This window comes from Chlorocebus sabaeus, chromosome 8 (genome assembly GCF_047675955.1).
Source record: "Chlorocebus sabaeus isolate Y175 chromosome 8, mChlSab1.0.hap1, whole genome shotgun sequence".
Lineage (NCBI taxonomy): Eukaryota > Metazoa > Chordata > Mammalia > Primates > Cercopithecidae > Chlorocebus > Chlorocebus sabaeus.
In genome coordinates, this window is record NC_132911.1 from 148,214,374 (window position 1) to 148,241,072 (window position 26,699).

The window sequence follows — 26,699 nt, forward strand, 5'->3', positions numbered from 1 at the left end:
TTGTGCCGTTTGGTCGGGGTGCCACCCATGCCTGTGAGCACAAAAGCCTGTAGGTGCACGGGCATGTGGCAGCCCTGGCCGTGTGGGAGTAAGGCCCACGGCCACTGGGCTGGAAGCCTGGGCCTCACCCACTCCCTCCCGTGCTCAGCCTCCTGGAGCCGCCTCTGTAACCCTTTGCTTTCCTGAGAGGAGCCAGGTGCTTTGAAGGAACCTCCAATGGGGGCCAGCGTCTAGGGTGTCTATGCTGAGGAGGTGGAGGGTGGGGGTCCCAGGGACCATGGCCTGGAAAGGGAAGTGGTGTTTTCCACAAGACTCTTGTGCCAGAGCCACAGGGGCAAAACAAGCACAAGACTGTGTCAGAACCTCCCTGGGGGGGGGTTGTGGGTCCCCAGTTCCTGGCATGCAGCCCCAATCCTGGGGCCTGGCTGCCAGCTTCTGCCTGGGCTGGCATAGGGGACACACAGTTGGCCATTCTGGCTTTGAGCTGGCTGGGCACAAGGTGTCAGGGTGAGGGGGTCCCTTAGGGGCCTCAAGCAGCAGGGCTGAGGGCACTGCCGGTTTGTCTGTTCATGGTGGGCAGCTTTGTGTGGCCACCAGTGCTGGGTGGTGTGGGTTTGGTATGTTCTCTCCTGGCTCAGCACGGGCCTGTCAGCCCAGTGTCCTTTGGGCCTGCCCTTCCCCTAGCATCCCTGGTTGGAAGGGTGTTCTTGCAGGGCTACAGGCAGGCGGGGACTGGCTGCTGGTTAAATTTAGTGTGGGGGGTGGGGCAGCTGCCCAAGGTCCACCTGCCACCAGGGCTGCCACTTGGGCTCTGCTGCCAGGGGGCGGGCAGGGGCTGGCTCTGCCTGGGGCCAGGCCCATATTAACCTGTGCCCCTGTCTCAGGGCCAGAGGGGCAGGCCTGCGCACTGGGAGGCCGTTGTGGCAGCGGAGCAGAGAAGTGCAAGGTGAGAGGCCTGGGGGCCGGCTGTCCTGACCCCTGTAGGGTCAGGTTTCGTGGTGGCTGCTGGGGTGGGCCAGCACTGAGCCTGGCCTTTGGGCTCGGCAGGCCTGTGGAGGTGGGTCTCTGACGACCTATCCTGGCTCATTTCCTACTCTCTTCTCCAATCGGGAACAAGAAGGCCAGAGAACTCAGGTCACCCCTAGCCTGGGGTGTGTCCCAAGGGCAACCCCCAGCTGGTGCCTGGTGAAAGGGCAGCCACGGTGTGAGCTGTCCCAGGGCCCAGGGCTGGACTGCCTGGCTCCAGTCCCCTCCCCCAGCCCCTCGCAGTGCTCATCAGGGACCAAGGTCCAGCTACAGAGCTCTCGCAGCCTCTGGGCCATAGGTGCCAGCCCTGGAGAAGCCAGATGGAACCCAGAGCCTGAACACCCCTCCCCTCCCCCCAGCACCCCCTGGATTCCTGAAGCCTGGCTCAGTTACTAAGGAGACAGGTCCGCTGGCCCAAGCAAAGATGCGGGTGCCACGAGGCCTAGGCCTTGGCCAAGCCCTGCTGGGGTAAATCCCAGCAGCCCAGGCTCCAGTCTCACCTCGGGGGTCCCTCCTTTCCAGCTCTGCCAGCCCCTCAGGGCTGCTGGGCACTCCCTTCACCTCCTGAACACCCTAGGCGCTCAGCCCCCAGCCCCACATCTAGTCCCTCAGAGCTGTCCGGACCGGGACTGACGTCTGTACCTACCCCCCATGTGGGTCTCCTGCTCTCCCTTCATGGGGACACTGGGCCTTGCCCCAAGCCCCGCCTGCTGCCTCACCCACTGCCTCTGCCTCCCTGGAGCAGAGCTGTTCCCAGACGGGGGGGCGGGGCCCAACTGTCCCCAGCTCCTTCAGCCCTTTCTGTCTCTCCCAGTGGGGCCAGCTGCGGTGAAGAGGGTGCCCTCTTGCCTGGCGTCCCCTCTGCTACGGCTGCCTCCTCCCAGCCGTGGCCCACTGAGCCAGACCCAGCTGTCCCCACTCCCACTTCTGGTCCTGCCACCTCCTGAGCCGCTTTCCCACCTGGTCTGGGTAGAGTCATGGCCTCAAGCACAGGTGACCAGAGCCAGGCGGTGAGGAACGGACTGAGGACGAAGGTGCTGACGCTGCACAGCATGAATCCGCGTGTGCGGCGAGTGGAGTACGCAGTGCGTGGCCCCATAGTGCAGCGAGCCTTGGAGCTGGAGCAGGAGCTGCGCCAGGTATGGCCCAGGCCCCTCGCTGCCCTCCAGATCACACTGGGGTGGCCGAGTTGGCCCCAGTCCCACTGGCTCACGGCACAAGGGCTGAGGGGTTAGGTAGGGCACGGTCTCCCTGCCTGCTCCCCTCCCCTCCCAGGGTGTGAAGAAGCCTTTCACCGAGGTCATCCGTGCCAACATCGGGGACGCACAGGCTATGGGGCAGAGGCCCATCACCTTCCTGCGCCAGGTGAGGCTCGTGCCCGCTGCACCCCTCCACCCCCTGCCCGTGTGCCCTGACCTCAGCACTCCACGTCTTCCCAGGTCCTGGCTCTCTGTGTCAACCCCGATCTTCTGACCAGCCCCAGCTTCCCTGACGATGCCAAAAAGAGGGCGGAGCGCATCCTGCAGGCGTGTGGGGGCCACAGCCTGGGTGAGAGCCAGGGCCAGGAGGAAGCAGAGGGCGGCCCTGCCGCTGGAGGAGGGAAGTCCCTTGGCAGGGCTGAGAACTTCACCTGTACCTCCCATCCTGTCCTGCCCGAGTCCAGGGGCCTACAGCGTCAGCTCTGGCATCCAGCTGATCCGGGAGGACGTGGCGAAGTACATTGAGAGGCGCGACGGAGGCATCCCTGCGGACCCCAACAATGTCTTCCTGTCCACAGGGGCCAGCGACGCCATCGTGGTAGGCTGGGCATGCGCAGGAAGTTATTCCTGACACTGCAGAGGGGGTGCCCAGGGTGGGGGACAGGTGCAGCCCCAGGCCCTGCCAACTCTGCCTTCCCCTTCCTTCTTGCAGACGGTGCTGAAGCTGCTGGTGGCTGGCGAGGGCCACACACGCACAGGTGTGCTCATTCCCATCCCCCAGTACCCACTCTACTCGGCCACACTGGCAGAGCTGGGCGCAGTGCAGGTGGATTACTACCTGGACGAGGAACGCGCCTGGGCGTTGGACGTGTCCGAGCTTCACCGTGCACTGTGTCAGGCGCGTGGCCACTGCCACCCTCGTGCGCTGTGTGTCATCAACCCTGGCAACCCCACTGGTGCGTTCCCGCCGCCCCACCCCACTCCTCCGGCACCCTTGTGCGCCCTAGCCCAGGCAGTGCCGGGTCTGCCATCCCCCGGCTGCCCAGTGGAGGGCAGTGCGCCCCCTTGGCTCACCCAGCCCTGCTGCCTCCCCCACACCCCAGGGCAGGTGCAGACCCGCGAGTGCATCGAGGCTGTGATCCGCTTCGCCTTCGAAGAGCGGCTCTTTCTGCTGGCGGACGAGGTGCGTGGCGCAGGGGAGCGGGAAGCCGGGCAACAGCCAGCCCCCGTGACGCCTTGCGCCTTTCCAGGTGTATCAGGACAACGTGTACGCCGCGGGCTCCCAGTTCCACTCATTCAAGAAGGTGCTCATGGAGATGGGGCCACCCTATGCCGGGCAGCAGGAGCTCGCCTCCTTCCACTCCACCTCCAAGGGCTACATGGGCGAGTGCGTGCAGGCGAGGCGGGTGGGGGCTCGCGGGCTATGGCCTGGCCCTCCTCGCCCAGTGGGCCAACTCCTCCGCACCTGGCCTGGACGTGCCCCTCACCTGGCAGGTGCGGGTTCCGCGGTGGCTATGTGGAGGTGGTGAACATGGACGCCGAAGTGCAGCAGCAGATGCTGAAGCTGATGAGTGTGCGGCTGTGCCCACCGGTGCCAGGCCAGGCCCTGCTGGACCTGGTGGTCAGCCCGCCCGCGCCCACTGACCCCTCCTTCGCGCAGTTCCAGGCTGTGAGTTGGGGGCAGAAGGGGGTGCAGGTAACCTAATCGGGGGTGGGGGATGCTGAGTGCCATGCCCTCATGGGCCCTCCCTCCCTCCGTGGCCACAGGAGAGGCAGGCAGTGCTGGTGGAGCTGGCAGCCAAAGCCAAGCTCACTGAGCAGGTCTTCAACGAGGCTCCCGGCATCAGCTGCAACCCAGTGCAGGGCGCCATGTACTCCTTCCCGCGTGTGCAGCTGCCCCCGCGGGCAGTGGAGTGTGCTCAGGTCAGGCGGGGGCGGGGCTGCGGGGTGGGCAGTGGTGGCCAGGCATCTCTCCCTGATGACTGCCTGTTCACAGGAGCTGGGCCTGGCCCCCGACATGTTCTTCTGCCTGCGCCTCCTGGAGGAGACCGGCATCTGCGTGGTGCCTGGGAGCGGCTTTGGGCAGCGGGAAGGCACCTACCACTTCCGGTGAGGCCCGGCCCTCACTGCCTGTCCCGCCACCTTGGCCCTTCACTCACTGTCAACTCCTTTCAGGATGACCATTCTGCCCCCCTTGGAGAAACTGCGGCTGCTGCTGGAGAAGCTGAGCAGATTTCATGCCAAATTCACCCTTGAGTACTCCTGAGCCCAGCCGGGGCCAGGCTGGGCGCCCCGGACTGTGTGCTCAGGGGCCCTGGGGGCTCTGGAGCCCACTGTACTTGCTCTTGCTGCCTGGTGGGCGGGGGCGGGGGCTGGGCCCCTGCCTCTCTGCAGGTCTCTAATAAAGCTGTGTGGCAGTCTGACTCCAGGGAGGAAGCGCTGGCAGCTGCGTGGTCTGCTCCCACTTGCCTACCCTTCTTGCAAGCCTGAGTCCCTTCAGAGAAAGGGCCTTCCACGACCAGCACCCACTTGTTCCTCCTGAAGACCCGGTGCCCACTATGGGCTAGGTCTTCCCCGTGGCCTCTCGCTGTGGGGCAGAGCCCGTCACGATCACACAGAAATGGGCTGAGAGTCCGGAGTGTGAGGAAAGCACAGGCCCACACCCCTTTGTGGAAGCCCCCAGAGCTGTTGGGGTGGGGATGGGGCTTGACAAATAATCTAGGGAACCAGGGGCCCAGTTGGCCACCCAAAGAAACAGCCTTTCCTGAAGAAGGTGCAGAAAGCTGTCTCCTTCCTGGCTCCCTTCCCTGTGAGGTCCACGTCTTCCCTGTGAGGTCCACGTCTTCCCTGGGGCAGGGAGAAATACTAAACCAGCATGGCGCTGGCTGGTTGGGGTGACTGACAGCTCAGGGAGGAAGTCTTGGTTCTCTTACCCGAGGTAGTAGGGGTGGGGCCACTGTCTGGGGGGCCAGAGAGACCACCTTTGGTGTCAGTGTGTGGTACAGTCCTTCAGATGGGTGGAGTGGGAGGCAGAGGGAGAGAATGAGGGAGTGTCCCAGGGGAGGGCTGGGGCTGGGCTGAGGGGGGTGGGCAGTTATGTGTCCTGGCCTGGGGAGCATGGCTGAGCACCTACTACATGCAGACACTGCTGTGGGTCACTCCATCTGCACAGATGGTCTTCTGAACTAGACATGATAGCCCCCATTTGATAAACAAGGAAACCTGGAAACAAAAACCTGCTGAGCTGACAAGAAACCCCCTCAGAGGCCACAGCAGCCAGAAAAATGCATTGGGTCCAGTGCCCTCAAGTCCACCAAGGACGGGACTGGCTTTAGAGACTTGCAGACTTGGAAATAGGACTGGCCAAGGGCACCTGGTTTTGTTCGCTCTGGAGATGGTTCTTAACCACAAGCTATACTTCACAGCCTCATCTGGGCCTCAGGAGCCCCTGAGGGCACAGCTCCGGACAGGAGACACAGCAGGTGGGCCCCTCCCTCGGCAGGGCGGGCTCGAATCAGGCAGGGCGCTCCTAGCCTTGTCACCGGACACTGAAGGGCATCAAGGGCAGTGGCAGGCCGTGTCCTTCTGAGTTAAGCTGGGTTCTGACCTTTCACACTACCCTCCTAACTTCCATGGGTCTGTCACTGCCTTAGGGAGGGGCTGAAGCCACAGACACAACAAGGTTGGGGTCCGACGACAGAACCCTTAAGAAACGGACGCCTTCACGGGGGCGGCTGGAGAAGCGGGGGCCGGGCACTGCAGCAACCAGGCTGCAGGTCAGACACCAGGAAGGAAGCAGGCCTGGCGCGGATCCGAGACTCCTGGGAGAGACTAGGGCTGGCCGTGGGCGCAGGCCGATCCTTACATTCGAGGCCGGCCCTGCTCTCTAGCTTCCCTTTCTGGGCCTCTCACCAGCGCAGGACTTCGCTGGGAGTGTGCACGTGGCGGGGCGGCCGCAGGCACTAGCCCGGACTGGTCACCAGGGGCGCCAGCGAGCTGACGCTCTGGCCCGCTCCGGTCTCTGTGGCTCGCGCGACCTTCCGGCTCTGGAGTCGGTGGCCGCGGGGCTCCAGCGACACCATGTGGCCCGTGCTCCGCTGTGTGGCTCTAGGCGGCCGAGAAACTGCTGAGAGTCCGGCCCGGCCGACGGTGAGGGCCCCGGGAGGCAGCGGCCCAGCCCCGTTTACCTGCGACCGCGCAGAGCATGATGGGAACCGCGGGGGGGGGCAGTGATCCCGCCCCCTTACCTGCGGTCTCGCAGAGCATGCTGGGAGCCCCGGGAGGCCGTGACCCCGCCCCCTTTCCTGAGGCCGCGTAGAGCATGCCGGGAGCTGGTGTCCAGACCGCTCGCCTCTGTTTGGACCCGACTTCGGTTCTTCTGGGGTGTTAATGCTCCTAAAGCCCGATCGCACGTGTGCAGACCCCAGCCTGTACGACGCTGACTCCGCCCGGTCCCAGAACCAAAGCCATGCTGGGGTGTGGCCTCTGACCCAACGCGGAGAGGACCTCGCTTTGCGGGACCCCACCTGGAACCCGACCTCCCGGCCTCGCAGTCGGTCGGAGCCGCCATGCATGGGAAGTTGCTGCCGCTGGCCGGCCTCTACCTGGTGCAGGGCCTGCCCTACGGGCTCCAGTCCGGCCTCCTGCCCGTGCTGCTGCGCGCCGGCGGCCTCTCCCTGACGCACGTGGGGCTGGCCAAGGTTCTCTACATTCCGTGGCTGCTCAAGCTGGCGTGGGCCCCGCTGGTGGACGCGCAGGGTTCGGTGAGGGCCTGGCTGACGCGCAGCACGGCAGGCTTGGGCCTGGTGTGTGGGCTCCTTGCCGGGCTGCCCCCGCCTGGAGCTGGCCAGGCTGGGCTGCCCGCCGCAGTGGCGGGGTTGCTGCTGTTGCTGAACCTGGGTGCCGCTGTGCAGGATGTGGCCCTGGACGCGCTGGCTGTGCAGCTGCTGGAGCCGGCCGAGCTGGGGCCGGGCAACACCGTGCAGGTGGTCGCCTACAAGCTGGGGGCCGCGCTAGCCGGAGGCGCGCTGCTGGCGCTGCAGCCCACTCTCTCGTGGCCGCAACTCTTTCTGCTCCTGGCTGCCATCTACTGGCTGGCCGCGGCCCTGGCCTGGGCTGCACCAGCCCTGCGGCGGCTCCCACAGCCGGCCCCGTCTGAGCAGCGTCCCCACACCGCGCACCTTCTGCGGGACGTGCTGGCTGTGCCGGGGACCCTGTGGACGGCAGGCTTTGTGCTCACCTACAAGCTGGGTGAGTGAGGCCTCGAGGCGCAGGCAACAGCAGAGGTGGGGCTTCCGGGACAGCTCCAGGTGTGTCCCCAGCGCTTGCAACCCATTACAGGGCCACTCTCTTTGGGTATGACCTGCAGGACTTGGCCCTGACATCCGGGGCTCTGCAGCTGGACCTTGCTGTCTTGTCCTCCCCCAGCTCTAGCCACATCCCTGAGCTCTCTCGGGCTGCCCCACTTCTCCCCCCAGCACCTGCAACTCTGGAACACTGAGGAGACCAGGGCAGGACTGAGGCCCCAGGTGGGGAGAAGGGAGGTGGGGGCAGATATGGAACCTCCTGTGCTCATGCCCCCTCTCCGCAACCCAAGGTGAGCAGGGCGCCAGCAGCCTGTTTCCTCTTCTCCTGCTGGACCATGGTGTTTCTGCCCCTGAGCTGGGACTGTGGAATGGCGTGGGTGCTGTGGTCTGCTCCATCGCTGGCTCCTCCCTGGGTGGGACCTTGCTGGCCAAGCGCTGGTGAGCCCTCCCCAGTGTGCCCTGCCCAACCACTTGTACCCAAGCTGCCCCCAATTCCTATACTGCCCAATTTCCCACCCCACCCCAGGGAACTGCTGCCTCTGTTGAGGTCAGTGCTGCGGCTCCGCTTCGGGGGCCTAGCCTGCCAGACTGCCTTGGTCTTCCACCTGGACACCCTGGGGGCCAGCATGGGCCCTGGCACAATCTTGAGAGGTGAGAGGCTGGCTTTGAGGAGGGAGGAAAAGAGGGGCCAGGAGCCTGGGGCACTGCTGACCTCTGCCCTCCCAGGGTCAGCCTTGCTGAGCCTATGTCTGCAGCACTTCTTGGGAGGCCTGGTCACCACAGTCACCTTCACTGGGATGATGCATTGCAGCCAGCTGGCCCCCAGGGCCCTGCAGGTGAGGAGACATTGCAGGGACACAGAGGGACTGCAGGGCTGGGGCTGTGTGGGCCTTACTCTGACCCTGACCCCCACCCCCTCAGGCCACACACTACAGCCTTCTGGCCACTCTGGAGCTACTGGGGAAGCTGCTGCTGGGCACTCTGGCTGGAGGCCTGGCCGACGGGCTGGGGCCACATCCCTGCTTCTTCCTCCTGCTCATCCTCTCTGCCTTGCCCGTTCTGTACCTGGGCTTGGCACCCAGCACCTTTCTCTGAGCTGGGTGGCTGGACTGGTCAATAAAGCCACGTGTGCCTAGAATATGTGATGCGCTTGTCCCCAGGTTGTGGGGGCTGCCTCATTGGCCAGGAGGGCCCATAAAAACAATGTGAGCACTTTATATTCTGCATTTTGGAGTCTCCTCGTCCTCACACCCTGTAACAGGTTTTGCCCAGGGCCTCAGTCACTGCCCTAGCCACTGACAACCCCAGCTCTACCCGACATCCCCCAACGCAGTGCAATCAGCAGGCCACCCGCAGGAGCTCTTCTGTGGCCAGGCGCACCAGGGCGTGGAAGCTCAGATTCAGGTATTTTCTCCAGAAGCGCCGGTCCTGCCCGTACACCTGGGCTGGGTAGCAGGGGCTTCCTACGGTGCAGTCAAGACAGCCATGAGCCCCAGCCCCAGCCTGCATGGGAGGCGTCCCAGGCCTCACCTGCCCCAGCCCCAGCTCCAGCCTGCATTGGGTGGAGCCTCCTAGGCCTCACCGATGCCGTGGAAGATGCGGGCCACAGCCCTGCCCGAGAACTTCTCCTCTGGCCTCAGGGACAGAAACTGGCGGATGTCGCAGCGGACCTGGTCCTCCCAATCCTGGAGCTGTGTGGACAGGCACATCAGGCTTGCTCTGAGCTACCGTGGCACTGCATCCACACAGCAAGCCCCATGCAGCCCAAGGAACGTGCAACCCTGATGTGCTTCCTGGCCTTACTGTACTCACTCTGGCCTGCCCTGGCTCAGGGCCCTGTGTGTCCTCCATGTCTCCCGGCCCCTGAGCTTCCTCTTCCACTTCCTCAAAGTAGCGGCCGAGCAGGTCCTTGAGCCTGGTACTGCGCTCCTCATCCTGCTGCTCCAGGCAGGGCCCACAGCTGGGGAAGGCTATGCTGTGGGGAGGAGCCCGTCAGAGCTGATCACTGCGGGAGGGTGGATGGTCCCAGGCCCTGCCCGCCTCCTCCCAACCTGTGAAAGGCCTGAAAGGTTCTGCGCAGAAGGGCCAGGGCCTGGCGCTCCCGGGCCCGCACACGGCCATAGAGGAAGTCACAGATCTGGTCCTTCTCCTCAGCGGTCAGGTCTCCTAGGCTGCGAAGGTGGAAGGCCAGCTCCCTGAACTCCACAAGCACCCCTGTCCTGCGCCGCACACCTGCCGGAAAGCATGTCAGATGCAGGCAGGCAGCATCCAGGGCTGGGTGGGGTGGGGTGGGGCGCACCTGTCCTGGGTTCATGGTCCCACTGCAGCTGGCAGAGCGCCCGCCGCACAGAGGCCAGCTCCCAGCCCATGGAGTCCACCAGCTTGACCATATCGAACTCCACAGAGCTGCTGCCTTGCCCTGGGTCCTCAGGCAGCCGCTGGGCCAAGCACACAGCCAAAGGTGGACACCTGTGCCCAGGGAAAAGGAAACATGTGGCCAACAGCCCTGATTCTCCAACCTTGTCTCCAACTCAGGGCAGGGCGTGCTCACCTGTGGGCCAGGGCCTGGAGCTGGGCAGGGCCCCCAGGGCAGCTCAGACGGCAGCGGATATAGGTGGTCGCCAGCAGCTCCAGCCAGTGGCGTGGGTGCAGCTCCAGGTAGCACAGCAAAGTCTCGATGGCTGTGGGCAGAGCAGGGCTCAGGGGACGTGGGCACAGCCCATCCACACCCATGGCTTACCCCCAGGTTCCTCACCCTCCTCTGCCATGTCCAGAGCCTGCACGGTAAGCTGTACTGGGAGTGCCCGCTCATGGCCCACGCAGGTCCTTCTGGGTCCTGGGGCTGCTTGGTGGACACCAAGCTGCTCAGCCTCTTGAGAGGAATACTTGGGCACAGGTCTTGCTCCACCCATGGTCCCTTCCTGCTCTGGGGACGGCCTGGTGCAGGTGCAGGCTGGGAACACGCGCTGCACCAGCCTCTTCACGGCCAGGAAGTCTGTGCCGTTGGCGTGCACATGTCTGCGGAGCTCTCGCAGGTCTTCACCCTGCGGGACGACTATCATGAGGGTGGGGTGGGGCACTGGGGGCTTGAGCACTGGCAGTTGGGGGGGTGCCAACCTGGGGCTGCAGGAAGAGGTGGCAGTGGGCAGGCTGCCCGTCACGCCCGGCCCGGCCCACGGCCTGCACGTAGCTCTCGAAGCTTGGGGGCAGCCCCAGATGCAGCACAGCCCGCACATCTGGCCGGTCCAGCCCCATCCCGAAGGCCACCGTGGCCACCACCACCCGCAACTGGCCCTGCATGAAGGCCCGCTGTACCCGCTGCCGTTCCCGGCCGCACATGCCCGCGTGGTAGGCCTCGGCCGTGGTTTTGGGGGCACGACCTTTGGGGAAGACAGGCAGATAATCAGTGGGAGGGGCCATGTGTGCCCAAGGTGGGTCCACCGGGATACCAGCCCTGTCTGTGCCTCACCTCCAGGCCCTGGGCCCTGGGCTGCATGCAGGCAGGTTCGGAGAAGCGCAGCGATCCGCTCCGTGTCTTCGCGCCGGTTGCAGTAAATGATAATGGAATCCAGGTTTCGAAAACGTTCGCCTTGCAGCAGTGTCAACAGTGCCTGAGGAGGAGTGGTCGGCATGGGCAGTGGGGGGTGAGGAGAGGTCGGCATGGGCCGTGGGGGGTGAGGAGAGGTCGGCATGGGCCGTGGGGGGTGAGGAGAGGTCGGCGTGGGCCGTGGGGGGTGAGGAGAGGTCGGCGTGGGCCGTGGGGGGTGAGCAGAGGTCGGCGTGGGCCGTGGGGGGTGAGGAGAGGTCGGCGTGGGCCGTGGGGGGTGAGGAGAGGTCGGCGTGGGCCGTGGGGGATGAGAGGTCGGCATGGGCTGTGGGGGGTGAGGAGCCGTCAGTGTGGGCAGTCGGGAGCCAGGGCCCTGCAGGGTCCCCAGAGCTCACACTCCCACCTGGTCTGTGTCCCTGTCCATGGACACGGAAAGATGCAGGTTGGCGGGAACTGGGGCTGGCCCATGGAGGCCAGGCTCTTCATCCACAGCCAGGTGCTGTGCCACGTCACTGGCAGTGCGGCGTGTGGCTGTGGCTGTGAGACCCAGGAAGCAGTGCACGCCCATGTGCTCCCGTAGCACCTGCACCAGAGGCGGTGGTGGCGTGAGGCCATCCAGCCCATCCTGGCCCTAGCCGCCCACCCCAGTTCACATATGGCTCACCCTGCAGACGCGCAGGTAGCAGGGCCGGAAGTTGTGGGACCACTGGGAGAGGCAGTGGACCTCATCAATGCAGGCAAAAGCAACTGGAGGCAGCTGTGTGGCTGGAGGGAGGCCTCCTGCCCCCACTAGTGCCTCGGGTGTCAGCATCAGCACGTGTACCTGGGCTGCCCGAACCTGAAGGCAGCAAGATCAGAGGCACAGCCCAGGCACTGCCTCCCTCACCCCTAGGCCCATGAGGCCCCCACCTTCTGCAGGACAGACTCCCGTTGCTTCCTGGTCATGCCCGAGTGTATGCAAGCTGCTTTGAGACACGGTGGCAGGCCAGACACCTGCAAATGCAGGAGCAACGGCTGTTATAGGCCAGCCCGGCCCTGGCCCTTCCCCAGGTCATCCCAGAGCTGCTGCCATGTCCATCCTAGGCCCTCAAGGGAGAGGAGAACCAGGTCCTGGGTCCTAGGGCCAAGGGTTTAGAGCCACCTGTGGGCCTTGGCCCAGGAGCCCTGGAGCAGACAGACTCAGTGGGGAGGGCTCCCTTCCCAGCACAGCTCCTGTAGGGGTGGCCGTGGTGCCTGTGGAGCTGGGCTGCCTTCGACCTACTGCCAGGACTGGGACTGAAGCCACAGACACTTTGAAGCTCCCATGGGAGGGGGCGGTTAGGGGAGAAGCAGCAGTTGCCCTTGGGAGTCACAAGTGCTGGTTCTTGACTGTGTACATGTGCCCAGGGCCCTGTGTGCACACCTGGTCGTCCATGAGTGACAGCAGGGGAGAGATGACCAACGTGAGGCAGGGGCTGCGCCGGGCATAGAGCAGCGCCGGGAGCTGGTAGCACAGGGACTTGCCGGCACCTGTAGGCAGCACCAGCAGCGTGGAGATGCCTGTGTGGGGCGCAAGTCAGCAGCGGGGTTCTGCAGCCTGGCCTCAGCCCGGCCTCAGCCCCAGCAGCCACGCTCACCAGACAGGATCCGCATGACTGCACGCTCCTGCCCAGGACGGAAGGCTTGGTGTCCCAGCTGCTCCAGGGCCTGGAACACCTCAGCCGGCGTCTCTGCAGACACAGGTGTTGACCACCATGACTTAAGTCACACCAACCCCTCAATAAAGGCTCTGGGCCAGCAGCTGACTGCTTACCTGCCAGCTGCCCTGAGGGCCCCAGGGAGTAGAGTGGCAGCATGGTGGAGGGCAGGCTGGGCACCCCCTGCACAGGTTGTGGTGCAGGAACCAGCAGCTCAGGGCCAGCAGGGTCTGTGTCTTCCTCACTTACTGGGGCAGGCAAGAGAAGGTGGAATGGGAGCTCCAAGCAAAACAACCACTGGCCACAACCTTCTTTTCCCCCAAAGGGGTTGGCAGCAGGCAGTGCCCTTCTTGTGTGCTACTTCTTTGAAAGCATAAAAGGTTGACACCCATCCTCGTCCTTGCCACCCTGCTTTGGGGGAGCCAGGGTAGGGCCTGGACCAGGGGCACCTGGAAGGTCTTTTGCTTGGAACAGAAGTATCGCCCAAAAGAGTACCGTGCCCTCTCCACAGTGTTGGCCAGACCCACCCTCCAGGGCAGATGTCCTACCTGGCTGAGGACACTGGGGTGCCCAGTGATCAAACTGTTCATTCAGGAAACAAGACTCCTTGATTTTGACTGTGGCACCACCACCCCCAAAACACTCCCCTTTCTTCTGCCACTTCTGCTTCCATGCCTGAAGGGTGCCCACATAGGAGGGTCACTGGGTGGGACATGCGGGAGTGCTGAGGGAAGGGAAAGGGAGGGCCTGTCCCAGTCCGTCACCGTCTTACCTGCTTGCGGAGGAGCCTGCCACGGAGTGCCCGGCCCTGCACGTAGCGTTTCTGCTTCATGTTGAGCCGTACGTAATTGCCCCTGTCATGGTGGACCAGCCTGGAGATGTGCAGGTGGGCTGTGCCTTCAGCCTTCCCCGCCCTAGCTTGACTGGAGGTGCTGAGTCTGTGGTACCTGGGGGTCGACGAGCTGCTGCAGGGCTGAGGTGGCTGTGCCTGTACAGGTTCCCCTGGAGGGTCTTCCTCAAGTGCGACAGCCCCAGCCCCCTCCGATGGGGGTCCAGCCTGGCTGCTCTGCTGCTGGACCTGTGCGGGGCTCCCCCAGAGCTCCTTGTTCCGTCTCTGCTTCTTGCCTCGACTGCTGCTGGGCTGGGGGCTCCCTGCACGGATGCTGACTTCTTGGAGGGCTGAAGCCTCTAGGTCCTGGGAGCCAGTACCAGGACCAAGGACAGCTGACTCACCCGGGATCAGAAGCTGTGATTCCTCTGAGCCTAGGCCAGGCCTGCAGGCTTTGGGGTCCCCCAGAAAGTCTGGGATCTCACTGTGACATCGCTGTAACCAGTCAAGATCTAGGGAGGCCAGCTGCTGGCTCAGGGATGCCTGCAGGTGCTGCAGCTGGCCTGGCCTTGGCTGGGGCCCAGGGGGCAGTGGAGGCTCATCACTGACTTTTTCTGCAAAGGTGGGGACAGGTCTTGTGCCTGGGGGATTTGGGGTGGGCGTCTTGGATGAGGATCTTCCTAGAGGCCAGCGTCTGCGGCCTAGGGCTGGTCCGGCCTGGGAAGGGAACAGAAGGGCAGCAGAAACTCAGGCCCCTGGGCTTCTGTAGACTCTGAAACCTGCCTGAGTCCCCCCCTTCAATTGTAGGGCAGGCTAATTAGCACAAGGCTGGGCTAGAAAGGGAGTCAAGGGCGAAGGCCCCAAGAAGCTCCCTGGAGACTTGTGCCCTGGTTGGCACAGGAGCCTGTGCCTGTCTGTGTGGAAAGAGTGACAAGAAAGTACACCAGGCCAGAAGCACCTCTGGACCTAGTGTGGACTCACTGCTTGCTAACTCCTCACCTGCAGGGTGCCTTTCAGATTGGCCTTGAGCCTCTGCCCGTAGTCCGGCACCGACCCCTGGCAGCTCCGCCCTGGCGTATGTTGTGGACTCTGGGTTGCAGCCCGATTCAAGTGGGGCCCCCAGCAGTGGGACTCTGGTGCCTGCAGGAGACAGTAGGGGCGCAGGCCAGAAAAAGGCTGGTGTGGAAGCAGAGACGCTCCCAGCCACCCCTCCCACACCTGGAGCGAGGCCCGGCCCGTCTTCACTTTGCTCAGTCCCCCTCCCAAGTTCTGTGCCCCACGGAGGCCTGGCCGCGACTCCGTGGCTCCTGCCACTCCGCCAAACAGGAAAGTGGGAGGAGGCTGGGGTGGCGGGGCCTGGATACCTCTTCGACGGCCACGGGGAGCAAATCGGAGCTGCGGGGCCCGCCGCCGGCCTGGCCCACGGTCCGCTTGAGAGTACGATACTCCCGGTAGAGCGCTACGTGGGCGGGCGGGAGGCGGGGTCAGGGTGGAGCCTAGGCCCCCGCCGACCCGGCGTCCTCCCGCCTCCGTCGACCCGGGCTCCCACCACCCCGCCGCGCGCTCACCGCGGGTCTCCTGCGGCGCCGCCTCCACGTCGTCCTGTAAAGGGAACGCATCAGCCGCGGGCCGCGCCCTCAGTCCCTTGGCCCCAGGGCATCCCGTACCTGGCTCGGCCGCCGCCCGCGCTGCCGCTGGAACGCGCGTTCCCACGCCTGCAGCCGCTCGCGCACATCCCGCAGCCGCTCCATGGCGGGCCCGCCAGGCCTCCGCGCCGTCCAGCTGCCGCCCAGCGAATCTCCCGCGCCGCAGACGATGGGGCCAACAGCCAATGCGGGCGCGCGGCGGGCCAGGGGCGGGGCCACCGCGACTAGGCAGCCAATCCGCCGGGCCCTGGACAAGCAACCAATGGGGGGCGCCGACGTCATCGCGGGGCGCCGCGCCGCCGGGCGGGGCGCAGCGGACGGTCTAGGCGGGGCCGGAGGCGGTGGCTGCGGCTGCGGGACCGGTGAGCGCGGGCGGCCAGGCGGGCGTTGGAGTGGGGCGGCGTACGTCCCTGGCCCTGCCTGGCCGCAAGGGGCGTGGCGACGGTCGCTCGGGGCGGCCCGGCTGAGGGAGGCAGTAGCTGCATTTGGGAGCCCGGGGCCGAAGCCGGGAGCCCGGGCGGTGCCATAGCGGGCCGGGAAGGACTGGGAGTCCCCCGGCCGGTCGGAGCGGCGTCAGGCCCTGGTGGGAGACGCACCTGGCTTGGAGGAACAGGCCCCGCCCGGGACGCGAAAGAGCGTAGGGACCAGCGCCTCCCGCGACTCGAGGCCCAGAGGAGCCGGGCGGGGGCGTCTTTTCGAAACGCAGGCAGCCGAGGGCCGACGCGTTCCCCGTGGCCGGCGGGAGGGGCGGGGGCGTCGCACGGAGGTGCCTGCCTCCCTCGGTGGCCAGGCCGTCTGCTTTCGTGTCCTCCCGTGACAGGTGCTCGGTTGGTCTGTCCTGTCAGAGCGAGGTATGACCGTTGAGATCTGAGAATGAGACCGAGGGTTGGTGTCTGGGACTTTTCAGGAAGCGGTTCCTTAAGGACTTATTTGTATGTGCAAAAGTCGGCAAAAACAAGGGCCCTGGGGCCAGAGTGTCCTCCCCAGACCCCTTCCCTGACTTGTCACTCAGGCTGTGACCTTGGGCCAGGCCTAGGCCTTCATTTTCTAATCTGTCACAGGGAGATGGCTGCGATTTAGTTTTGAGGATGCTGCAGTCAGCAGCAGGGCTGGCACCCTGTGTCACAGGTACCTTGTGGCCTTGGGAGTGTTCGCGCGCATCTCTGCAGCTTGGGTGCTGCTTAGGCAGCTTTCTTTGCCTTGTCTGAGCAGTCTGTAGCCTTGCACCTTCCGAATCCCACATACTTAAGACTTGTTCTTTCCACAGTGGCTCTCCAGGGAAGAGGGAGAGGCTTTAGGCCACTGGTAAGAGCCACCAAAGGTGAAGGTTGCTTTCTTTCAGGGGTCTCCGTGCTTGGTGAGACTCTGGAGAATAGTTTTTTTGCTGGGGGCTTATATTGAAGGCTTGGATTTCATAGGCTACATCATCTGGACTCAGTGTTCCTTAGGTCTCGGTCTTTTCAACCTGCCCTGTTGCTTATGAAGCTGCATCTGTGCTTCCAGCTCTTTGTTGTTTTGTGGAGTCCCAGGGTAGCCCTGGAGAGCCTCTGTGAGGAGAGGGGAGGGAAACGTGATTTGGCTGCTTGACTCCTTGGAGTGTCCCGCCAACGTTAATGCTGATGAAGGTTGGTGGGGAGAGACCTGGACTTTATTCAGGTTTCGAAGAAGGTTTTGTGAAGCAGCTTTGTAATTTGGGAGGCCTGAAGTACCCATGGGGGGCCCTGCAAGGCAACAGGCATCTGTCAAAAGCACACCCAAGCAAGTGAGTTGTCGACGACGTCACACTGCTTGACACTTGGTTTCCCTAAAGAGTCCTGTGCCTCTGGAGGGCTGGGGCTGAGTTGTGACCTTGTCTGCCAGTTCACTGCACCCAGCCCAGCGCTAGGCATCTAATAGGTGCTTGTCTGTGCCGTGGCCTCTGCTAACTGCTGACTTTGTTTCAGGCGCTATGCTGGGCCTTCCTACCACCTGTGTGTGGCTTGGTAGTGGCCTAGGGTCTCTCCTCCCTGCTGAAGTCCCTCTCCTGCAGGTGGCCGTCTGCCCGGCCCAGCGCCATGCACACGCTTGTGTTCTTGAGCACGCGGCAGGTGCTGCAGTGCCAGCCAGCTGCCTGCCAGGCCCTGCCCCTGCTGCCACGCGAACTCTTCCCCCTGCTGTTCAAGGTGGCCTTCATGGACAAGAAGACAGTGGTACTGCGCGAGTTGGTACACACATGGCCCTTCCCGCTGCTCAGTTTCCAGCAGCTGCTACAGGAGTGTGCCCACTGCAGCCGTGCCCTCCTGCAGGAGCGGCCTAGCACTGAGAGCATGCAGGCCGTTATCCTGGGGCTGACTGCCCGGCTCCACACCCCAGAGCCTGGGGCCAGCACACAGCCCCTCTGCAGGTATGGACTTCTCTGAAGGGTTGTCAGGCCAGGGGTGTGTAAGTGGGTCCCCTGAGAAGGTTCTAGGCTTGGGTCGTAAAGTTAGCAAGAGCTCATACAGGAGCAGGCGTGTTGCTCCTGTCCCAAGCTGGGTGGGAGGGGTATGGGCCCTGCCCCTCGACCCCTTCCTCAGACCATTTCTACTCCCAGGAAGCATGCGCTGCGGGTGCTGGACATGACAGGCCTCTTGGATGATGGTGTGGAACAGGATCCTGGCACCATGAGCATGTGGGACTGTACTGCTGCCGTGGCCCGCACATGCATCGCCCAGCAGCAGGGGGGCGCTGCAGAGCCTGGGCCAGCCCCCATCCCCGTGGAGGTGCGTGTGGACCTGCGGGTGAACCGGGCCTCCTATGCCTTCCTGCGGGAGGCACTCCGAAGCAGCGTGGGCAGCCCACTGCGGCTCTGCTGCCGGGACCTGCGAGCTGAGGACCTGCCCATGCGCAACACTGTGGCCCTGCTGCAGCTTCTGGATGCAGGCTGCCTGCGCCGCGTGGACCTGCGCTTCAACAACCTGGGCCTGCGTGGCCTGTCTGTAATCATCCCACACGTGGCTCGCTTCCAGCACCTGGCCAGCCTGCGGCTCCACTATGTGCATGGGGATTCAAGGCAGCCCTCCGTGGATGGCGAGGACAACTTCCGCTACTTCCTTGCCCAGATGGGCCGCTTCACCTGTCTGCGCGAGCTCAGCATGGGCTCCTCTCTCCTTTCAGGGAGGCTGGACCAGCTGCTCAGGTGAGCGGGCCCCACCACTGCCCTGCCCCTCCCTTCTGTAGGGACCCTCCCTGGCTCTGCCTGTCTGTGACCCCCGTGTCCCCTGTAGCACCCTGCAGAGCCCCCTGGAGAGCCTGGAGTTGGCCTTCTGTGCTCTGTTGCCTGAGGACCTGCGCTTCCTGGCACGGAGCCCCCATGCTGCCCACCTCAAGAAGTTGGACCTGAGTGGTAACGACCTGTCTGGCAGCCAGCTGGCACCCTTCCAGGGTCTGCTGCAGGCATCAGCAGCCACACTACTGCATCTGGAGCTGACTGAGTGCCAGCTTGCAGACACCCAGCTGTTGGCCACACTACCCATCCTGACTCGGTGCACCAGTCTCCGGTACCTTGGCCTCTATGGCAACCCACTGTCCATGGCAGGCCTCAAGGAGCTGTTGCGGGACTCAGCGGTGCAGGCTGAGCTGCGTACTGTGGTGCACCCCTTCCCTGTGGACTGCTATGAGGGCTTGCCCTGGCCGCCGCCTGCCTCTGTCCTGCTGGAGGCCTCCATCAATGAGGAGAAGTTTGCCCGCGTAGAAGCAGAGTTGCATCAGCTGCTTCTAGCCTCAGGCCGTGCCCATGTGCTCTGGACCACGGACATCTACGGGCGACTGGCTGCAGACTACTTCAGCCTATGATGTAGTAGCTCTGGGTGAGACACAGGCTGTCCTGCAGTCTCTTTAGGTAGGCAGGGCCTTTGCTGGGACCCTGGTGGAGGCCTGTCACAAAAGCACTGGTTTCTGGTTTCCTGCTGGGTCCGCCTTGCTTCTGGGCACACCTTGAGCCTCCCCTGCTTTCTGCAGTGCCCCACGCGGTTTTCCCTGCACTTGCTCCATGATTGGCTGACCATCTGTGGGCCCCAGGGCTGGATGTCAGGCCTCCATTGCCCTGCTCAGTTTGGCTGCATTTGGCTACCCTCTGGGGTTCTGGTCCTTTGTGCAAATGCTTTGGGATCCCACTTGTGAGTTGAGAGAGATGATGGCCTCTCTGAGCCTTTCCCATCCCTTTACTGAGAGCTCAGTGCTCTGGGGTTGAAGTTGGACAGAGGCTGCTTCAGGGAGGCTGGGGTCCCCAGGCACTCGTGCCTCTTAACGTGCTCCCTGCCCTGCCACCCAGCAACCCCACTGGGCTGGGCTCCGGCTGGAGGGGGTCATCAAGGTACAAATGTGCCTGGAAATTGAATTTATGGCTGTTTTTTTTTCTGTCCACATCGGTCAGCCTTATCCTTATCTCTGCTGTCACCATCCCCAACATGGCCACTGGGCAACAACTGCCATCCAGCCTGCCCGCAGGGCGGCCCCGTCTGCACTGCCGGCCAGTCCTTGCTCTTCCCACCTTTCGGAGGCCCAAGATCCTACCGTGGCCGGCCAGGGCCAGCGAGGGACTCCCCCCCCCCTGCAGAGCTGGAGGTTGGGGTGATGTCTTTTCGGAAGAACTTCAAGGGAGGTGTTGGGGCCTCCCTGGCCACCTTCCATTGCTACCCCAGGACTCCCGAGTGCAACGCTCCCGGTGCGCGTCCCACAGACGGCTCACCGCACACTGCGCGGCTTCCACCTTTACTGACGGAGCATGTGCGCGGCCGCGCCGGCCAATCCCCAGCGCCCACGTCATCTGCCCGCGCCCGCCGCCCTAGCAGTGGATTTCGTAGGCGACCGGCGGGGGCACGCGGAGTCCCGGCCCCGCCCCCTCCGCTGGTCCGCAGTCCGCGGGCGCCTCCGCCGGACCCTCGGCGAAGAGCGGCTTGGAGCGGTTGATGACAAACATCTCGTGTCCACGCTCGTCGCGGAGCTCCTCTAGCTGTGCGAACGTGCAGGGGCCGTCCGAGTAGTCGTTGACGAACAGCGCGCCCTCCCCCGGTGGCCCCCGCGCCTTTTTTCGCCTGCGGCGCCGGCGACAGATCATGGCGACCAGGAGCAGCGCCGTGAGCGCCAGCAGCGCGATGGCCGCCGCAATGGCCGTCTGCGTGGCCAGGCCCAGGGCGCGGAAGGCCATGCTTCCCGCCTCGGGCCGGGACTCGCGACCAGCGGGGCGGGCGGCAGGAGGTGGCGGTTGCGCGGGCTGCTGCGGCTGCTGCCGGGACGCGTTGACCAGGAGCCGGAAGGGCACGCGGGCAGCGCCACCAGCATTGGAGGCCTCGCACTCGTACTTGCCGGCATGGGCCAGCGTGATGTTGCTGAGGAAGAGCATGCCACTGCCCGTGTCGGATGCCGAGTGTCCGCCCAGGCCCGGCGCCCCACCTTCTAGCTGGGCCTGGGCTCGCGGCCGGCCCTCGCGAGGCTGGGGCACCTTTCTCCAGGTCACCAATGGCTGCGGGTAGCCGGAGGCTTGGCAGGCAACCCGCAGGTCCTCACCCAGGTTGGCTGTGAGCTCCAGCGGCTGCACGTGGACAGAGGGCGGAATGCAGATGAGGCTGCTGTGGGATACGTCCAGGAGACTCTGGAGCGCCAGGCGCGGGGGCTCTGCACACATAATCTTCCTGTCCCTGGAGGTGAGCAGCCGCTGGCCGCCCTCCTTGATCCAGGCACCCAGCCAGTGCAGGGCGCAGTCACAGCGCCATGGGTTCTCTGTGGGAGAGCAGCATCAGGCAGGTGGCTTGAGGATGGTGCTACAACAGAGCCTGTGCAGTTGGGGTTCTGCGGGCCAGGGCAGGGGCCTCTTTCCCACCTACCACAGCCTTTTCACACGGAGTCCAAGGCCCCTGCCACCCCTTCCTTCACCCCAAGCTCCTTGGGGCGGCAGCAGCCCTTCACCCCCGCCCCGCCCCCCTCCGCCTTAGCTCTGTGATGCCTGCCTGTTACAGATCACTTTTGCGTCAGTCTCTGAGAAAGCACCTGCTCCTCAAATCTTCCTGCAACAAGTGCCACTGTTTTTCGGAACCTGGGCTTCCACATAGGCATCTCACCAGCACTGAAACCTTACAAGTCCTCTCAGCCTTGTCTTTGGATGTTCTCTCGGGAATGTCCCCAGTCCTGATCAGCTGTCTCTCTCCTTTGCAATTTTTGTCTCCCCTCAGGTCATAAAAGTGTACAGAATCCTCAACTCTGTTAAGTCACCCTGTGGGGTTCCTGTCTTTTCTTCCTCAGGCAGGGTGCCTGAGCTGTATCCCCCAGCACGCCCATTCCCGCAGCCCTCCACTGTGGCTGCAGGCGATGGTGCGGCCCTCCAGACTGCTGCCCAGTTGCCTGCTGTCAAAGCCCCTCCACACATGAGCCTGTTCCCTACTGCCACCACCTGGCCAAGACAGAGACACTTTCCGAGGAAGAGGTACCTGTGAGGCGCAGGACTTGCAGACTGGCCAGGGGCTGCAGCGCCTCTCGGCTGATGGTACCCAGCTGGTTCCTGCTGAGGTCCAGCAGTGCTAGGGAGGACAGCCCCGCTAGAGCCTGGTCCTCCAGCAGCTCAATGCTGTTTTCTTGCAGGTGAAGCTCCTGCAGTCGCTGAAGTAGGGACAGCAGATCGTGAGGAAAAAGGGCGCCGAGGTTGGGGGCATGCCCCCCCTTCTTACCAAGCTACACTACGTTGCCTTTTCTAACTACTCCAGCCCTACAGGGCGAGCGGCCATAATGGAGTCTCCCGCCCCTTCAGCCCCCAGGCGCTCACCGGCAGGTGCAAGAAGGTGAAATCCAGCAGCCGCGCCAGCTGGTTGCCCGCCAGGTAGAGCACGCGCAGCTGGGCCAGGCCTGCGAAGGCGCCGCTGCGCAAGGCGCGCAGCCGGTTGCTGGTGAGCGCCAGCTCCAGCAGGCGCGGCTGCGCGCGGAAGGCGCCGGCCTCCAGGGCGCGCAGGCTGTTGTTGTGCAGGTAGAGCCGCCGCAGAGCGGCGAGCGGCGCCAGGGCTCCTGGCTCCAGGCGCGCGATGTTGTTGTCCTGCAGGAACAGTGTCTGCAGGCCGGGGAAAGGGGAGGCGCTTACCCCGTTGTGGGGGTCTTCTCCCTGGGGGCACCCTGTCCTCCCGCAGCTCCACACAGTGCCCACCTGCGTCCCTGGCGGGATTCCCAGCGGGACGACACGCAACCGCAGGGCGCCGCACTCCACTGTGGCGCTGTAGCAGCGACAGGCTGCTGGGCAGCCGGCGGTGCGGGGCGGCAGTAGCAGCAGCAGCAGCAGCAGCAGCGCGGGGGCCCCCGGGGCCATCTCCTGAGGCCCAGCTCCTCACCGGCCCTTCCGCGGTTCAGCCGCGGACGCGTGCCCTCCTGAAACACAGGTTGGCAGGCCAGTCTCGGCAGTCGAGAGCCAGCCAATAGATGGAATGGAGGCCTGCACCTGCGTCTAACTTTTGACGCTATAAATCGGTTCAAGAAACTAATAAAACGTTCGGTTTTCTCCTTTGACAAAAACATTTTCTTAAAGCTCTGGGGCATCAGGTTCGAATTTAGAATTCCTGGTGTCCTCTTCACAGGATGTGACCATGTAGGGAGAGCCACCCAACCCTGTCACCTTCTCTTCCTCCTCCACCCATGCCCAGCAGGTCAGGAGCTTCCTGCTCAGGACATGGATGTGTGTGGCTTGCTGCCCCCGACTCTACCCCCAGGCAAGTGGTTGCTGTTTGGTTCTACGGTGCAAGAAGCTGGAAGTACAGGGTATGGGCTTGGGAACTTTGCTTAGGTGACAAAGCCTGGGGCCCCATTACCCAAGCATAGCTAGGAAGGGGAGAACAGGCCCTGGCAGACACACCTCCTTTTCATCCTGTGGGGGCCCAGGCAGAGCTGGCTTCAGAGGAGCTACGAGCCCCAGGGAATTCAAGGCACAGCTTTGTCCAGCACCTGCTCCTGGCCTAGGGGTGGGACCAGCTTAACTAGAATTGGGTCTTTTTCTCAGGTAACCTGTCAAGAGAATTAGGGGATGAGAAAAATAATGGGAAAGTCGGCTCAGGAGCCATGGGTCTGTGCTTCCCATGCTGGACCCCAGAAAGGTGTCCTGTCTTTGGGGATAGATGGGGCCCTGGGAAAGCTGGGGTGGGACGGGGCGGGGGGGGGGGGGGGACCTTGGGCCACCAATTGGGTTTCTGGTGTGGCTTCCCAAATGGGCTCTGGGAGCAGTGTGATGTCTGAGATCAGCAAGGAGCAGGGAGTTTGCTGGGGGACCATATGCATGTACTTATCCTAAAGAAATGGGAAGGCTGGGGTCTGGTTTCAGGAACAAGGAGCCTAGTTTTAAAAGCAGGGATCTGGACTAAGCCAGCCAGCCTACCTGAAGCCAGGGAAGACAGGGCTGCAGGTGTCCTGTCTCCCAGCCTCATCTGGCAGGCCTCCCCAAACATTTGCCTGTCCACCAGCTCTTCCTCTTTGCCGAGTCATGTGGAAAGGGACGGGACCAAGTGGCCTTGGTGTTTGTTTAAATCTTGCCCTAAATTGTAACTCATATGATTATTTAAAGTCACTAGAGATAAATAAGCACAGCAATAGTTTTAATGGAATAGCTCTGGCCCAGGCGGAGGCAGTTCCCAGATGTCTCAAGATGCGTGTGAACCCCAAGAAGTTGGGGGCGTTTTCTGGGCCCCTGGGATCCATTCCCTGGGTAAAAAGGGTTGGTACGTGGCTCCAGGCCTGGCCCAGTCAGCCTCCAGCAGGAAGGCTTCTCAAGTGGAAAAGGTTCTTGGCCTCAGATCTCAGGGCTCTGCTGCTCACGCTGACCCCCCCTAGATGCAGATTGGTGTAGAAAGGCCTGCCAGAGCAGGGATGAGGGCCCCAGGCTGGAAGAAGCCCAGAAATCCTTTTACCAGAGGACACCCCCTAATCCGCTGGGCAGGGGCGGGGTGTCACACGCAGGATTCCGCGACGACTGTAACTGCCTCCTGGGCGCCCCTCTGTGTGGGAGGCGGGGAGGGAAGAGGATGGAACGCCCTGTGTGGCCTAGGGCACAGTGCGAGGCCCAAGTTGGTCTCTGGGCGGCCCTTGCGCACCTCTGCAGCACTGCGACCCGGTGCCTGTATCCCCCACGGTCTCCTCTGCTACCCACGAGCGCCGGTCGGTTTTCGGCCGGGCTCAGGGAGGGCGTGGCCTCCGCGTTCCCCATCCCCCTCCAAGACCCACGCCCTTCTCGAAGCGCACCAGGGTCAGAGCCAGGGTGGTCCCCGACCCCCCAGTCTCCCCACGCCTGGTGATCTTGGGCCGGGCGTCCCCTCACCTGACGCTCCCGCGGCGAGCGGCTCCCCCGCCGTGCAGGTGGCGGCCCCGGTCTGAGCAGCGGCCGGGCTGGGAGGGGGCGGGGGAAGCTCGCGCACGCGCACCAGAGTCCCGCGCCCGCCGCCTGGGCCTGACGTCTCCAGCGCGGGCCAATCCGGAGGGCGCCGGAGTCGGGTGCGCGGGGGGCGCGCGCCGTGGGGAGCGGAGGGTCCGGGAAGGCCGGGCCGCGGCAGCACCAAGGACAGCGCCGGATAGGGGGGCGGGGCGCGCAGGCGCACTAGGCTGTCGCGAATACGGGTGGCGCGGGCTTTCCGGGGCGTGGGGTCCCGCGGGAGCGGGGTGAGGGGCGCCCGCGGCCTCCCGCCTGTCCCGTGGCCCCGCTCAGGGCGGCCGAGCCGCGAGCAGCAGCGGGGCCAGGTCCATGGTGAGGGCGAGGCGGCGGCCCTGCCAGCGCACGTGCGAGGGCAGCGCGGGCGCGCCGGGCCCGTACTCGAAGCAGGTGCTGAGCTCGAAGGCCAGGGCTGAGCGCACCAGGCCCACGCCGCCCGCACGCTCCGGCGCCGGGTGGTACAGGCGCCCGTTGGCGGCCAGGGGCAGCAGGCGCGCCGGCTCGAAGGGCACGGCCAGGGCCTCACCACCGCCGCAGTAGGAAAGGCGCGGAGGCCTGTGGTCCGCGGTCAGCAGGTGCGTGAAGACCACCGGCCGATCCTCGCAGCGCAGGAAGTTGCGCTCTCTGCCGCAGGGCGAGAGGAAGGGGAAGGCGGCCTCGTAGCGCCCGCTGCGGTTGGGTCTCAGGCGGGAGAAGAAGGTGACCAGGAACTGCGGGTCTGGGGGATGAAGGGCACAGATGCTCAGCGCGCTGGGCTCCCAAGGCTGCCGGGCCCAGGACCACACCGAAGGCAGGCGCCGGCGGCAAGAGGTTCGCCTGGCCTCACTCAGCGGGGCTCCTGAGCGCAGGACGCCCACTCCTTGGTGCGCTGGGCCCATTGGCAGAGTCGGGGAGCCCATCCGGGGCTGCCCGAAGGGAGAAAGAAAGGGCTGGGGAGGAAGGCACAACATTACCTTTGAAGCAGGTGATGAAATTCTTCATTTTGGAATCATCCAGGAAAAGCTGCAAACAGAGGGCCGGGCCATGATGAGTCCCAGCGTGCAGGGGGAGGCTGGGAAGCTCGGGAGGTCCCGAACCGGCCCGAGCCCACTTTTCCTGCTTGTCTGTGCACGCCGAATGCAGGGAGGCTCGTGGAAGGTAAACCCGGGGGCCCTGCCGACTTCTCCGCATCTATGCGCACTTCTGCTCCCTGGTCAGTCAAGCCTTTCCTGCACCTTTTCCCTCTTTTCAAGTTTGTAATCAGTTGTGTCACCTCCTCCGCGGAGACTACCTGGCTTGCTGCCTCCCGGACACGCCGCTGCCTTTGACAGGGCTTCCAAAAAAATGCGGGGCGGCCCGGGTGTCTCCCTGGCAGCGGCGAGAAGTCAGCGCCAGGGCTGGGGGCTTGCAGGGCAGAGTCCGGAGCTGCACGACGCAGCAGGGACGCGGCCCGTGTAGGAGGAGCCTCAGCCGGACCGACCCAGCTCCCGTCTTTCCAGCGCGCGCTCCTCCAGCTCTGCCGAGTCCAGGTCGCCCACCGCCCCGGCCCCGCCCACCCACGTGGGACTTCCCTTCGGCCCCGCCCTTCGGGCAACTGCCGCGCCCACAGAAACCCTCGCCTCCGGCCCCGCCCACAGGCACCTCTCCCGGCCCCGCCCCTCGAGCAACGGCCTTGCCTCCTCCCACCTGGCCCTGGTGGTCCACGTAGTAGAAATACTCGCGGGTCTGGGGTTCGGGCCTCTGTCCCTGCGTGTAGGAAACGCCCCCATCCCCGCTGCAGGGCCGGGCTCCCCGCGACCGCGCCAAGGCCAGGCTCCGGAGCGCCCCGCACTGCGACCACATTCTCCTCCCGCGCCGGAAGCGGCCAGCAGGTCACGCCGAGGGCGGTGCCGCGCGAACTCGCGCCCGCCCCCAGCAGCCCCGCGCCTCGCGTTCCGGCGGCGCCCGCCTCCGCGACCCGGGCCCGGCGCTCTTCCCTTTCCCTGTGGCCTCGGGGTCTCGCCCGCCCTGGCCTTCCGAGCGGCGTACCCGGCCCCGCCCCTTCCGGTCGGCCCCGCGTCTCTTCCCGCCCCCGGCCGCGCCCAC

The 26,699-nt window shown here is 64.5% G+C and overlaps 7 protein-coding genes across 18 annotated transcripts in view; 4 read left to right on the forward strand and 3 right to left on the reverse strand.

Moving 5' to 3' along the window:
* The first annotated feature begins 62 nt into the window (after nt 1-62).
* GPT (glutamic--pyruvic transaminase) lies at nt 63-4,670 on the forward strand. 5 transcript variants are annotated; one of them, XM_073018568.1, is made up of 11 exons: nt 63-2,165; nt 2,302-2,391; nt 2,466-2,574; nt 2,690-2,823; nt 2,938-3,181; nt 3,329-3,408; nt 3,476-3,612; nt 3,720-3,894; nt 3,993-4,148; nt 4,222-4,334; nt 4,401-4,670. In XM_073018568.1, the coding sequence occupies exons 1-11, from the start codon at nt 2,004-2,006 to the stop codon at nt 4,489-4,491; spliced, it is 1,491 nt and encodes a 496-aa protein (XP_072874669.1). In that variant the 5' UTR covers nt 63-2,003; the 3' UTR covers nt 4,492-4,670. The 5 variants fall into 5 exon arrangements, with proteins under 5 accessions (XP_072874669.1, XP_037855882.1, XP_072874668.1 ...); XM_037999954.2 differs by having other exon boundaries at nt 2,938-3,408; XM_073018567.1 differs by having other exon boundaries at nt 2,938-3,408; nt 3,993-4,334.
* A 1,627-nt stretch (nt 4,671-6,297) lies between these two features.
* Nucleotides 6,298-8,669, forward strand: MFSD3 (major facilitator superfamily domain containing 3). Of its 2 annotated transcripts, none has more exons than XM_037999959.2 (5): nt 6,298-7,475; nt 7,653-7,821; nt 8,058-8,182; nt 8,258-8,367; nt 8,453-8,669. In XM_037999959.2, the coding sequence occupies exons 1-5, from the start codon at nt 6,794-6,796 to the stop codon at nt 8,624-8,626; spliced, it is 1,260 nt and encodes a 419-aa protein (XP_037855887.2). In that variant the 5' UTR covers nt 6,298-6,793; the 3' UTR covers nt 8,627-8,669. The 2 variants fall into 2 exon arrangements, with proteins under 2 accessions (XP_037855887.2, XP_008000149.3); XM_008001958.3 differs by lacking the exon at nt 7,653-7,821 and adding an exon at nt 7,822-7,969 and having other exon boundaries at nt 6,302-7,475.
* An 88-nt stretch (nt 8,670-8,757) lies between these two features.
* On the reverse strand, nt 8,758-15,475 carry RECQL4 (RecQ like helicase 4). Of its 3 annotated transcripts, XM_008001955.3 has the most exons (21): nt 15,251-15,472; nt 15,152-15,185; nt 14,948-15,042; nt 14,583-14,723; nt 13,527-14,300; nt 13,303-13,429; nt 12,871-13,002; nt 12,695-12,787; nt 12,481-12,617; nt 11,988-12,071; nt 11,743-11,916; nt 11,482-11,661; nt 11,001-11,142; nt 10,649-10,911; nt 10,287-10,575; nt 10,083-10,212; nt 9,831-10,000; nt 9,583-9,763; nt 9,344-9,506; nt 9,114-9,222; nt 8,758-8,994 (listed from the first exon to the last, which is right to left on the reverse strand). In XM_008001955.3, exons 1-21 carry the CDS (start codon nt 15,332-15,334, stop codon nt 8,870-8,872), a joined length of 3,627 nt encoding a protein of 1,208 aa, XP_008000146.3. In that variant the 5' UTR covers nt 15,335-15,472; the 3' UTR covers nt 8,758-8,869. The 3 variants fall into 3 exon arrangements, with proteins under 3 accessions (XP_008000146.3, XP_008000145.3, XP_072874654.1); XM_008001954.3 differs by having other exon boundaries at nt 9,114-9,506; nt 15,251-15,475; XM_073018553.1 differs by lacking the exon at nt 11,988-12,071 and having other exon boundaries at nt 9,114-9,506; nt 15,251-15,475.
* Nucleotides 12,054-26,699, forward strand: part of ZNF7 (zinc finger protein 7) — a 322,126-nt gene continuing 307,480 nt past the window's right edge. Inside the window, exon 1 of one of the 2 annotated variants that reach the window (XM_073018563.1) lies at nt 12,054-12,174. In XM_073018563.1, the coding sequence (XP_072874664.1) occupies nt 12,149-12,174 (26 nt within the window). In that variant the 5' untranslated portion in view covers nt 12,054-12,148. The remainder of the gene's footprint in view (nt 12,175-26,699) is intronic. The other variant, XM_073018564.1, reaches the window with a different exon arrangement.
* Nucleotides 15,527-20,808, forward strand: LRRC14 (leucine rich repeat containing 14). Of its 4 annotated transcripts, none has more exons than XM_008001949.3 (4): nt 15,527-15,591; nt 17,259-17,612; nt 17,802-18,386; nt 18,475-19,586. In XM_008001949.3, the coding sequence occupies exons 2-4, from the start codon at nt 17,284-17,286 to the stop codon at nt 19,040-19,042; spliced, it is 1,482 nt and encodes a 493-aa protein (XP_008000140.1). In that variant the 5' UTR covers nt 15,527-15,591; nt 17,259-17,283; the 3' UTR covers nt 19,043-19,586. The 4 variants fall into 4 exon arrangements, with proteins under 4 accessions (XP_008000140.1, XP_008000136.1, XP_037855884.1 ...); XM_008001945.3 differs by having other exon boundaries at nt 15,542-15,591; nt 17,173-17,612; XM_037999956.2 differs by lacking the exon at nt 15,527-15,591 and adding an exon at nt 19,623-20,808 and having other exon boundaries at nt 15,598-17,612; nt 18,475-19,088.
* LRRC24 (leucine rich repeat containing 24) lies at nt 19,942-22,535 on the reverse strand. The gene is made up of 4 exons (XM_008001944.3): nt 22,377-22,535; nt 22,005-22,283; nt 21,673-21,841; nt 19,942-20,968 (listed from the first exon to the last, which is right to left on the reverse strand). Exons 1-4 carry the CDS (start codon nt 22,533-22,535, stop codon nt 20,034-20,036), a joined length of 1,542 nt encoding a protein of 513 aa, XP_008000135.1. The 3' UTR covers nt 19,942-20,033.
* On the reverse strand, nt 23,792-26,651 carry C8H8orf82 (chromosome 8 C8orf82 homolog). Its single transcript, XM_008001937.3, has 3 exons — nt 26,301-26,651; nt 25,589-25,637; nt 23,792-25,353 (listed from the first exon to the last, which is right to left on the reverse strand). Exons 1-3 carry the CDS (start codon nt 26,454-26,456, stop codon nt 24,908-24,910), a joined length of 651 nt encoding a protein of 216 aa, XP_008000128.1. The 5' UTR covers nt 26,457-26,651; the 3' UTR covers nt 23,792-24,907.

Excerpts from the sequence above, each read along its gene's own strand:
- GPT (XM_073018566.1), top strand. The coding sequence starts at position 2,004 with ATGGCCTCAAGCACAGGTGACCAGAGCCAGGCGGTGAGGAACGGACTG. Across the intron at positions 3,613-3,719 it reads TCCAAGGGCTACATGGGCGA|GTGCGGGTTCCGCGGTGGCT; the intron begins GTGCGTGCAGGC and ends CTCACCTGGCAG. Across the intron at positions 3,895-3,992 it reads CCTTCGCGCAGTTCCAGGCT|GAGAGGCAGGCAGTGCTGGT; the intron begins GTGAGTTGGGGG and ends CCGTGGCCACAG.
- MFSD3 (XM_037999959.2), top strand. The coding sequence starts at position 6,794 with ATGCATGGGAAGTTGCTGCCGCTGGCCGGCCTCTACCTGGTGCAGGGC. Across the intron at positions 7,822-8,057 it reads CCCCCTCTCCGCAACCCAAG|GGAACTGCTGCCTCTGTTGA; the intron begins GTGAGCAGGGCG and ends ACCCCACCCCAG. Across the intron at positions 8,368-8,452 it reads TGGCCCCCAGGGCCCTGCAG|GCCACACACTACAGCCTTCT; the intron begins GTGAGGAGACAT and ends CCACCCCCTCAG.
- RECQL4 (XM_008001954.3), bottom strand. The coding sequence starts at position 15,334 with ATGGAGCGGCTGCGGGATGTGCGCGAGCGGCTGCAGGCGTGGGAACGC. Across the intron at positions 15,186-15,250 it reads GCGGGCGGCGGCCGAGCCAG|GACGACGTGGAGGCGGCGCC; the intron begins GTACGGGATGCC and ends TTCCCTTTACAG. Across the intron at positions 14,724-14,947 it reads TCCCCGTGGCCGTCGAAGAG|GCACCAGAGTCCCACTGCTG; the intron begins GTATCCAGGCCC and ends TGTCTCCTGCAG.
- LRRC14 (XM_008001949.3), top strand. The coding sequence starts at position 17,284 with ATGCACACGCTTGTGTTCTTGAGCACGCGGCAGGTGCTGCAGTGCCAG. Across the intron at positions 17,613-17,801 it reads AGCACACAGCCCCTCTGCAG|GAAGCATGCGCTGCGGGTGC; the intron begins GTATGGACTTCT and ends TTCTACTCCCAG. Across the intron at positions 18,387-18,474 it reads AGGCTGGACCAGCTGCTCAG|CACCCTGCAGAGCCCCCTGG; the intron begins GTGAGCGGGCCC and ends TGTCCCCTGTAG.
- LRRC24 (XM_008001944.3), bottom strand. The coding sequence starts at position 22,535 with ATGGCCCCGGGGGCCCCCGCGCTGCTGCTGCTGCTGCTGCTGCTACTG. Across the intron at positions 22,284-22,376 it reads GAATCCCGCCAGGGACGCAG|ACACTGTTCCTGCAGGACAA; the intron begins GTGGGCACTGTG and ends CCCGGCCTGCAG. Across the intron at positions 21,842-22,004 it reads TCACCTTCTTGCACCTGCCG|CGACTGCAGGAGCTTCACCT; the intron begins GTGAGCGCCTGG and ends TCCCTACTTCAG.
- C8H8orf82 (XM_008001937.3), bottom strand. The coding sequence starts at position 26,456 with ATGTGGTCGCAGTGCGGGGCGCTCCGGAGCCTGGCCTTGGCGCGGTCG. Across the intron at positions 25,638-26,300 it reads ACGTGGACCACCAGGGCCAG|CTTTTCCTGGATGATTCCAA; the intron begins GTGGGAGGAGGC and ends CTCTGTTTGCAG. Across the intron at positions 25,354-25,588 it reads TTTCATCACCTGCTTCAAAG|ACCCGCAGTTCCTGGTCACC; the intron begins GTAATGTTGTGC and ends TTCATCCCCCAG.